A 10,989-nucleotide genomic window follows, 5' to 3' on the forward strand; every position below is an offset into this window, starting at 1 on the left:
ATAATATAAGTTATATATATTCAATGCTACTACTAATTTCATCGGGCCTATGATTTGCGTCTATGCCTGGACATTAATTACTGCCTTGTATTATTGCCACCTCCATTCTCATGTTGATTTTAGCTCATATTACTTATTGAATTCCTGCACAATATTTACACAACAAGGCACTCTGGATTTTAAATGGATTGAATGTTTAAATATTGTGGTATTGGGATAATCAGGAAACTAAAACTAGATGTTTTATTTCTTGATATGTAATAAAATAAATGATAGAATCATGCTATATCTTGCTTATCCGTTGTAATTTCTCTATTCCTGTGAATACTATTAACGTGGTTTAAATATAAAATATATTATTTACCTACTGCCACTGAAGATGACAATCTGGGAAAAACGTTGTACTTAATTAAAATGTAAATTAAAAAAAAAAAAAAGCTACTAAATGCAGCAAAATCTAAATATTTTACAGTTATTAAACAAACTCTATGTACTCTATTTCTTTAATTATTTTTGTACTGCTTAACTTTGTAATAAAATGCTTGTAACTTACATTCTTTTTACTAATAATTTTAATTTGAACTGCTGTATTACTAGCTACACCTGTATTTCGCGAATACATTTCGTGTCAAGGTATTTTACAAGGGGCCAATGAAAATGTGGTCACCGTACTGCTGCACCCTCATAATTTGCCACGTTTCTTAGAAAAAGATACAGTGTTTTGTGAAATACCTCGACATGAAATGAAATCGCGACATACAGGTGTCCCTATGTATTAATAGTGTTTTATATTTTAGTATGTAGTCACAATCAAGTTTTTGTATAATTAATTAGTGATATGTCATGTACTGCAAAGAGTTTTGTCACACCACCAAAATGTTACTTTGCAAAAATTGCAACTTTGATATGTTTGAATTGGGTTGGCATAAAAGGAGTCATTTTTTAATAATGGTAACAGTTTCAATTTATATTCTTCTATAATACTAAGTATGTTTTATACAGTAATTTTATCCTATCAAAATCACCCTTCTTTTCACAGTTATCATTTCATGAATCATGTATGATAGTGTAAATATTTGATATACATACTGTATATTGGATCTTGACATGCTGTTCTTGCAAAATTCTCATATGTGGCATACTACCTATTGAATGTGTACTTACACAAGACTCAAGAGGCATTTCAAGTTAAAACATGTCTAATAGAATATTTATGTAGCCGCTAACTGTATCAGAAGGTATGTTTATAAGGCTGTTTAATTCGCTTATTAGTTTTTACTCATTTTTATACTGTTTCATGACGTGACACTAACTATAATGTGCCGCCAAATATATGTAAAATTTTTGTAGGATAATTAAAGTAATTGTAACTTAACAACCTTCGTGAAGTTTATTTTTAAAGGTTATTTACCAATAGAATTACTAGCAGTGACAGCGGCAGGAAAATAATGGATGTCACAACGAATATCTGGCTATGAAATGTCTACCGTCACTTGCAAATCAACATAAAAGGATAATGAGAATATAATCGTAGTGTAAGATAATGTGTCTTTCATATAATGCTTTTGATATATTGTTTGTCCCGTCCACTCCCCTAACCTCACTACACCATACGGATCGCGTTGAGCCGGCCGCCTGAGCGCCCGGGCCAGCCGGCCGCGTGCCCTGGGGAGGGGAGAGAGCAAGCTGGCAACGCTGCGCGGAGGCGGTTGGCACACATGGGAGAGGGGAGAAGGGAGTTTTCCCAGAGCTCGCGTGCTCCGGTTTCAAGGCCAAACAGAGAAGCGATACGACCTCCCCGCTAGACGACTCTCTCGCGACTGAACCGCGCTGAGACCGGCCCTAGCCTAAATACAAGCGCGCGGAGTAGTGGGGGACATCGCTTTGAGACCCCTAATGACATCACGACCGCAAAATAATGTTTCGGAACAGTGACGATTTTTTCGACTTGAACCGCACCCTTAAAATTATCCAAGAACTGCATGGTTTCCCGACATGTTGGAAGGGGCTTGCATTCATCTGCAGCAGATTCATCCTCTTCTTCTTCTTCTTCTTCTTCTTCTTCTTCTTCTTCTTCTTCTTCATCGACTGACTGGACTTCAGCACAAAGTTCATCCAGATCTTGCTCGCCACAGGGTGGTAAAACATCATCTGCTGTGACAAATTCATTGAAACTGGTGGTGATGGCCAGTTTGTACTGAAGTCTTGACCATGTGTCATCATTAATTTCATCATCACCACCTACATCCTGCTCACATGATGTTGATTCAGTTGTGAACCCAGCCTTTTTAAAACAATTGGCAATTGTTTCTGTGGTCACTAAGTGCCATGCCATGGCCAGCATTGAGGTGGCATCCAGTGGAGACAACGTGTACCTTTGCTGGCTGGTTTCAAGGCTTTGTAGCAACCTCAAAACAAGACTCCTTTGGAATTTATGTTTTAAGACCTTTATGATGCCTTGGTCCATTGGTTGCAATTAGTGATGGGTAGTGGAAAGTTTCCAGTCGGAAATTTCCTGCCGAAAACTTTCAAAAATGGAAAATTTACAGACCTCATGGAAACTTTGACATTTGTTATGCAATCATTGCAGATTTAATAAGAGCTTAGTTAGCATATTAATTTATCCATATTGACCATATCAGTAAAGAGTATAATATTCTCCCTCAATGCTTTTATTATGGGAAACCATGCTGGTAAAAATTTCTGTTAAAATTTTCTTTTGTGTGTTTACCTTGTAATTTTGTGCGAGATAAATGTGGGATTGAATTTCACTTTCGGGTACTTCAAACTTTATATCAATTTCAAATCACACACTAGTTCTCATGTTTCCACTCTTCTTCCCGGAAGATAAGATAAAGTGCTTTGAGCATTTGCCATATGGTATATTGTTTCTGTTCTCACACTTCTAGTCTTCTCACAACTTAACCTATTTTGTACATATTACTGCTAGACAGTCAGTCATGTTGTGCTTGCTACACGAGACGCATTGTGCTAGTATAGCTGGTTTGGAGGTTTAATTTTATAAGTGTTATTTGGTTAATGAAAAATGGGCAAGATTAAAGGTGATATTTGGAGTTATTTTTACGAAAAATCAGTTCAAGGAAAAATCAAAGTGTTCTGTGTATTTTGTGATGTGTCATACTTCAGAAACAGTACAAGAATGGTAAGGCACATTAAAAAGTTCCAAAATCTCCATTGACTATCAAATACAAGTTTCTGGGAAGTGAAAAACAAGTAAAAGAACTTTCAAATGAAACTACATGTCCTGAAGTATGCAATACTGCTGGTCCAAGTTCATCAGTAAACTTAAGTGAAAATATGGCTCAGATTTACAGTGAAACACAAAATTCACCATCATCTTTACAACTTGCAGTCTCAAGTGCTTCAGAATGTGCAGGAACTAGTGCCAGTACTAATACAACTAGGCCAATATGGTCTAACTCACACAGTGTAAATTCAAAAATGTTTTCTTTTCTCGACCATATGACTCCAACAGCTAAGGTAAGTGTCACTTTAATACAGGCTTGTCTTGTGCCTAGTTGTTATGCTTGATTGACTAATGATTTAACATAATCTTAACTTGATATGTTTAAAATGCATCATTAGTAATGCAGAACTAATTTTAAAAAATTAGTATTTTATGTTTGTTTTAGCTTGTGAACCAGTTAGGTATAACATGTTTTGAAAATATAAATTAAAAATTTAAATCAGTGATAGGTATATAAGTGACTGAAAAATTCCTTTAAAAGAAAAGTAAACTGTAACATGTCTTCCATATAAACCTTCAAAAATTTTTAAATAGTACAACTAATTCAAGTAATGGAATCTTTTGTTTTGCAGGACAAAGCCAATGAGTTGCTGGCTAAAGCTATCTATGTTAGTGGAGCACCTTTATCAATGGTTGAGCATCCACTGTGGCAAGAATTCTTTAAGTTAATTCGCCCCACATACAGTCTGCCAACACGAATATCAGTTTCAAAAACCCTTCTCGATGCAGAGTTTCCAAAAACTCAAAATAGAATTAAAGGAATAATAGCTGATGCAAGAAACTTTGCTCTGCAGTGCAATGGCTGGAGCAATCTCAGGTAAGGCAGAGTTCACAGAACCAAAAAACATACGGTATCTAAAGAAAAATTCATGTAACCATGATCTTGAGCATTAACATTTTTTCCTTGACTCAATGTCTACTTAATCAGAGAAATCTGTGTATATTACAAAGCTAATAGTCACTTTCAGTCTTTAATCAATTTTTTAACCAACTATTAACACATTTAACTTTGTTTTATAAAAGGCACCAACTTGTTCATATAAATCTGCACTTTCTGTTTTTGTCTAAGGCAGTAAAGATTCAAAATGGAGAATTTTAAAATTTTGGTTACATAAGATATTCACATTTATAAGTCTTCTTTCAATATGTCCAAATCAGTGTGCCATGCCACACACAAAGTACATTATTGTAGCATGTTATGAATTTTATAGGAAGCTGTTGGAGTAGTGTATCAAACCATGCCACAAATAACCAAACTTCACAATAAAACTGTTTTATAGTAAAAAAAACCTCTTGCAAAAATTGAATTAGGGACAAAAATTATGTTAAAGAAAAAGAAAAAGAAAATATCTTAGAGAGGTTTCTGATATTATACATAACATAATTAAAATATTATTACACAAATAACACAAAACTCTATTAAATCTAACAGTGTATTTGGTAACAAAAAAAAATGGCGTGAGTTTGCAGGAAAAGCATACCTACCTACTGTTATTGTTCATGTAAGTTCCATGGATGTCTGTCTAGAGTAAAGTTTGCAGTTTTTGGCAGTTACACCACATGCCAATACACCATCAATGATGTATTTAAAGTAATTAACACATTTGTAACAAGATTACTGCTTTTTTTTTAAGCTTGCCTTACAGTCAACTGCAAAACACTTGTTTATAGTGGCTATATATTGACACAATCTGCCTAAAATTGGGAACATTACAACAGACATACTGCAATAATGTGAATGTGTTAAGAAGGACTATGTGGCCTTAATATTAACTGATTTTGAATTACAATAATTTTAACACTAATTGAATTTTATTTATTTTCAGGAATAAAAGCATTTTCAATTTCATCATCAACACACCACAGCCAGTGTTTGTAGACTCTATTAATACCAAAGACAACCGTCATACTGGAGAATACATCGCTGGTGAAATGAAAACAATTTTGATGAAATATGATCCAAGAAAGTTCTTAATAATTTTTGGTGATAATGCTTCCAATATGAAGAAAGCAGGTGAACTGGTAGAAAATGAATTTCCACATATTGTGTCTATTGGATGTATAGCACATACACTACATATTTTATGCAATGATATTGTGAAGTGTGAGTCAGTTTCTAATTGTTTCAAAAGAGTAGTTGACATCATTAAAACAATCAAACAGTCTCATATTTTAACTTCAGTACTTTCTGAAATTAATGAGACAAAAGGTAACAAAACTACTCTTCACTTGCCTGCTGTAACCCGTTGGGGAAGTTTCTTACATTGCTTAGACAGTATGATGAACAACAGAGTAAGTTTACAGACCTTAGCAGTAACAGGGTGTCTACCAGATCTAGTAAATGAAATTCCCTGATTTTTCCAGGTCTAAAACTGAACCTTTCCAGGTTTTCTGTAATACAATTATGACATTCCACGAAACTGAAAAAACTGCATAACAGTACATTGACAGGTTTCAAAGTATTTCAACTCACTTAAATTAGTAAAAAAAACACCTTCTTCCAGACATGGCCAAAGTGACTCAATTGATGGCAAATAAAACATGCTACTACAAATATTTCACACACTTAGTTTTGCAAAAACATAAGTAAAAGGAAGCTCCCATCAATTTCGCAGTGACTCAGCTTTTGCGTCTATTGCACTTGCTTCAGAACGAGCCAAATACAACACTCGAGCCTTCTTCAACTGCAATGCCTTGATCTTCTCTTCAACTCTTCCTTTTCTTTTTGTTTTGTTTGCAGGGCTTCCTTATGCATACAACTAGCATTTCTTACATACTGTAACATGGACTTGGTGATATCAACATGCTCTACACCTCCAGAACGTTGAACAAAGTCGTACATCTGTCTTTGTGCGATCAGTATTTCTTCCTGCAAGTTTTCAGTCAGCAGACTAGAATTCACTGAAAATCCTCTTTCCAATGATGCATTTCCATGGGAAAGTACCAACATCATCCTCACAAACTTTAGAAGGCCTGTTTTGGCAGCTACTGTATGTGCCTTAAGAATGAGCATCCACAAGTGATCAAGGCGCCAGTCTTCTCGAGAAAAATACGAGAACAGTGCTTCAGAATCTTGCGAGGAACATACCAACTGATATGATCACTCAATGTTATCAGCTTCTTGTCCTTATAGCCACTTGTTTTGAAGACAACATTCTAAAATGTAATTCACACGCTATTTCCTCACACCCGAATTTAAAGCCACAGACAGACATAAGCAGGAAATTCCCTTGGTAAGTTTGTACTTCAGGGGACTTTTGTCTTGAAGGTTTTTTACCATAACCTTTAGACAAGTCCTAACATCATTTTTCAGTAACAGGACAGACTTTACTGGTACTTTCTCTTTCTTGATGGCATGGCGTACTGCATAACCCAACTTGATATTGTTAGCAGTCAATAGATTTTCCTGGTTATCTACATCCAATCGAGATACATTGGGTTTCTCCTTAAAGCTCTTCAGTACCTCTGGTTTCAAAAACTTTCCTGCCAAAGCTAATAAAATGTCTACCAGTGAATCATAGAGAAAAGGTGCCATGGGTGCTTCACTTTGGAACATTGTGAGAAACAATTCCAGCTCTGATGCCAAAGAGTAGAAGAATGTCAATTTTTCTTCTAGAAGATTATCTTCAAGAGCACTTTTCACTGCACTGAAAGACACAGATGAAATAGAAACTTCACTAACAAATTTCTTTAGGTGGGGTAACGTTTTAATGGCACGCTCAGCAACTGCAGTATTCCATCTGATTGCACAAAATTTATTGGAAAAAAGCTCTGATCCAGTTATTCTAATGTAATCTGCCCTCCTTGCAGGTAGGTACATGCATAAACAAATAGTAACTGTGCCTCAAAAAACTAACAACGTCCAATTGTATAGCAGAAATTCCAGTTTTGAAAGCACCATGGACCGTATGAAGCCCACAGCTACCAATTTCTTGCAACGATGGCGAATCTTCACCAAAAGTGTCTGTGAAATGTATTTTCAAAGCTAACAAAACTGCCCAGTTTACGTTGAGGGCATCCATAGATACTTAAAATTAAATGCACCTATCGGTATAATCCGAACGTGGGAAGCACATGCTGCAGTACGTACGTCAGCAGGATAACAGACCAGCTTGAACCAGTTTGTATCACGTGATTTAGGGTAAAGTAAGGTTATTTTGCAGCACAGGTAATTTTGCAGCATTTTTTCACTAGGCCATTGCTAACTTCCCTTCCGTGCTAGAAGTTTGTCTTTCCTCCGACAGTTAGCATAGGCTGTCCGCTTCGGAGCACACATCTGCTCGCTTCTTTCTAAACGGTAGTTCGCTCCACAGATATCGTGAAAACGTACGGTGGCGTTTCATATTGTAATGGAAGACCATTTTATACATCTTTTAATAATATATTTTTTGTAATTACATGCATGTAAGTAACAATGACTATAATACATACAGTTACAAGTGCCGAAAACGTAGTTTTTTAACCCTTCATTTCAGAATTTTTTTTCCTTATTCTGTTGACGCTATGGCGTTAGCAATCAAGCCTTGTTTCTTAGCAATCTGAGCCAAATTTTGAAGTAATGGTAGAACGTGCGGAAACAACTATTATTTCCAGCTTTAATGAGCTATTTAGGTTTGTTTAATTATTACATTTTATGTAAGGAGGTCTTCTTTTAAATTTATTTTTACAGTTATTACGTTTAGGACTATTGCCAAATTACCTACCCATATTTGAAGGTACCATGCGAACTTACCTGTCTATATTTACACAATTTGCATTTGCTTTGTTTTATATTAACTGATTGATTGCAAGTAATATAGAACATATCATACACAGTTTTATGGTTTTACATTACCCATGTTACATTTACGAATTTAATAAAATACGATTCCTTTTTTAGGTGCAGTTCTTTGTGTGATGTCTGGCAGCCAGAGTATTTTCTGTAGCCCTATGTGAAGTGGAGCGAAAAATGTCTTCAATAAAGTCTAGTGATAAAAATTTGGCACACTACCGAAACTAACTTATGACATTTCTGAGTTACTCAGTGCTGCAAAAAAAGTGAAACATGAAAACTCAACTATCTACAAGGCTACTAAGATTTTTGGTGTACCATATAATACACTGAAAAAGTTCATTAAAGATAATGAAGACTTAGATCTTCCTCAAGTGTTTAAACTGGGTAGGCCGTACGCACAACCTGCAGACATTGAACAGCATGTGTTTTACTTCATTATTGAAATGTAAAAACTTGGATTTGGACTCACAGTGACACAAGTAAGAAAGCTCACGTACGACCTCGCCGAGTCTGTGAATCGTCAACATTTGTTAAATCCTGCTAAAAAATTGCCAGCAAAAGGTGGGGGTCAAAATTCAAGGAACGTTATAATTGTTGCTTAAAGGTTCCTGAAAATCTGTCTGCATATCGTGCTTCAGTGTCAAACCCTGTAATTATTGATGACTATTTCAGTAAGTTAGATGCCCTTTTGTGTAAATTAGGAATTAAAGATCAGCCTTCAAGAATCTGGAATGTGGATGAGACTGGACTTGCTTATGTGGTCAAACCAAATAAGGTTGTCTGTCAAGTAGGGAAGAAATATGTTTACAAGAGAACTTATGGGGAACGAGGTCAGATCCATACACTAGTCGGCTGCACTTGTGCTGATGGGAATTTTATTCCACCTATGATTATATTTAAGGGGGTGAGGTGGAATGATAGCTTGACAACAGTCTGCCCAATTATCTTGTCAGACTTTTCCCAAAGGGTTGGATAAACTCAGAAATGTTTCTTGAGTGGTTCCGTTTTTTTATTAGTTCTATTTCTGATGCAAGACCAAATGTTCTGTTGATGGATTCCCACAGTGCTCATATCGGGCCAGAGGTAATACAAATTGCTAAAGAAAACCAAGTTTATCTTATGACATTCCCTCCTCACACGAGTCATTTGCTTCAGCCGCTTGATGTGGGTGTTTACAAGCCTTTGAAGAGCAAATGGTCAAAAGAGCTCAATAAATTCATGCTATTGCATCCCAATGACAAGCCAGATCGTTCTAACTTTCATGAGATTCTAGGCCCAGCATTTGTTGAAAGTTTTTCTCCTTAAAATATTGTAAATTCTTTCAGGAAATCTGGAGCATGTCCTTTTAATGTTGACGCTGTTGCAAGTGAGGCTTTAGCTCCGAGTAGACTGACAGATAATTTCCTCACACATGCGCCTTCAGTGGAAAATTCTACTAATTGTCCACATAAGGAAATGGCTACAGATAGTCCAACAGTCACAAAGCAGTAGACGTGATGATTACCAATGCAGGCCTAGGACTATTTCAGAGGAAGAAGAAATTAATCGATTACTGGAAGTGCCACATTTTCCAAAAATGAATAGGTCACCAGAAGAAAGTCAATCTAAAAAAAGAAAAGAAAGACTGTAGCTAAACACCTTATCAAAGATAAGTCGGCTAAATGTCTCAACCCACCTGAGCCTCAGCCTGGATGTTTTGGACTTCAGAGTCGACCTAGCCATAATATCGAGAAGACACATCAGTTAATCACAGATTATTGGGAGTGTGGTGTGTGTTCTCAGTTCTTTTCAATGGACGTTTCGAAGAAGACTGGCGCAAAATGGATTCAGTGTTCTTTCTGCAGAGTACTATACCATGAAAATTGCCAGAAATGTCCTAACGACGACGTAGTCTACATGTGCGACATTTGTGGTGGAAAATATGACTTCGACGATTCTGATTAAACATCAGCATGTTCAAGTAATTTTAGTATGTGTGAACAGTTTTATTGTTGCGAAATTACCTTACCTGTGTTGCGAAATTACCTCCCTTATTGCAAACTTACCTTACTGCACCAGTGTTGACTTTTTTCTTAATAATTAAAGAAATTGGGGTATTAAGGCCATCATTTTGTTATATATGAGGTTTATTATATATGTTTGTTGTATGAACAAGTGTTTTTGTATTTTTTCAAATTTATATTACAATTATAATTCATAATTTATTAGAATTACTGCAAAATTACCTTACTTTACCCTAACGCCATTTCCGAATCCGATGGTAAATAAAAGAAAATGGACGTGGGAACTGTTCGTTATTTTCCATTCAAAAATAAAAAAATGGGACGTGATACACTTGATGCTACGTCAATGCAAGCAGATCAATAAACCAAAAACGTATTGCCAACTACAACCTACCAAACAAAAGTTCCCTGATTTTTAAAAAAATTCCCTGATTTTTCCCTGATTACAATATTCCCTGATTTTTCCAGGTTTTCAAGGGTCAGTAGACACCCTGCAGTAAGCGAAAAAGTTGGTAATGCAATTTCAAAAGACATTAAAACTAACATTTTGGATGATGATATGTTTTGAGTAAGAATTGAAAAATTGGCTAACCTGTTACGGCCAGTTGTTTCCTGGATTTTAAGGTTAGAATCAGATAAGACTCAATATTCATAACACACATGGAGCTTTAGCTGAAGTTGAAGATGCTTTAAAAATGTCACTTCCAAATCCCAACTTTCAAAGAGCGACGAGAAAATTTTACTAATGAAAATGGAAACCAGGAAATAATTTGCTTTGAAACCTATCCATCTGGCTGCATGCATGTTAGACCCCTCTTCACAAGGCCATACACTTAAACCTGATGAACAGTTGAGTGCTGTCGAGTATATATGCAAAATTTCAACCGATATGGAACACATTGAAAAAGGTATAGTTTTAACAGAGTTAGCTCAGTACCGAAGTA

At 35.8% G+C, this 10,989-nt stretch overlaps 1 protein-coding gene across 4 annotated transcripts in view; it reads left to right on the top strand.

The window, feature by feature from the left end:
• The window catches only part of LOC134527426 (uncharacterized), a 16,104-nt gene extending 6,440 nt beyond the window's left edge, over positions 1-9,664 (top strand). For 3 of the 4 annotated variants that reach the window (XM_063360098.1, XM_063360099.1, XM_063360100.1), the window contains 3 exons: positions 3,148-3,501; positions 3,841-4,085; positions 5,095-9,664. In XM_063360098.1, the coding sequence (XP_063216168.1) occupies positions 3,319-3,501; positions 3,841-4,085; positions 5,095-5,623 (957 nt within the window). In that variant the 5' untranslated portion in view covers positions 3,148-3,318 and the 3' untranslated portion in view covers positions 5,624-9,664. The remainder of the gene's footprint in view (positions 1-3,147; positions 3,502-3,840; positions 4,086-5,094) is intronic. The other variant, XR_010074191.1, reaches the window with a different exon arrangement.
• The last annotated feature ends 1,325 nt before the right edge of the window (positions 9,665-10,989 follow it).

Source organism: Bacillus rossius, chromosome 1, assembly GCF_032445375.1.
Source record: "Bacillus rossius redtenbacheri isolate Brsri chromosome 1, Brsri_v3, whole genome shotgun sequence".
Classification (NCBI taxonomy): Eukaryota; Metazoa; Arthropoda; class Insecta; order Phasmatodea; family Bacillidae; genus Bacillus; species Bacillus rossius.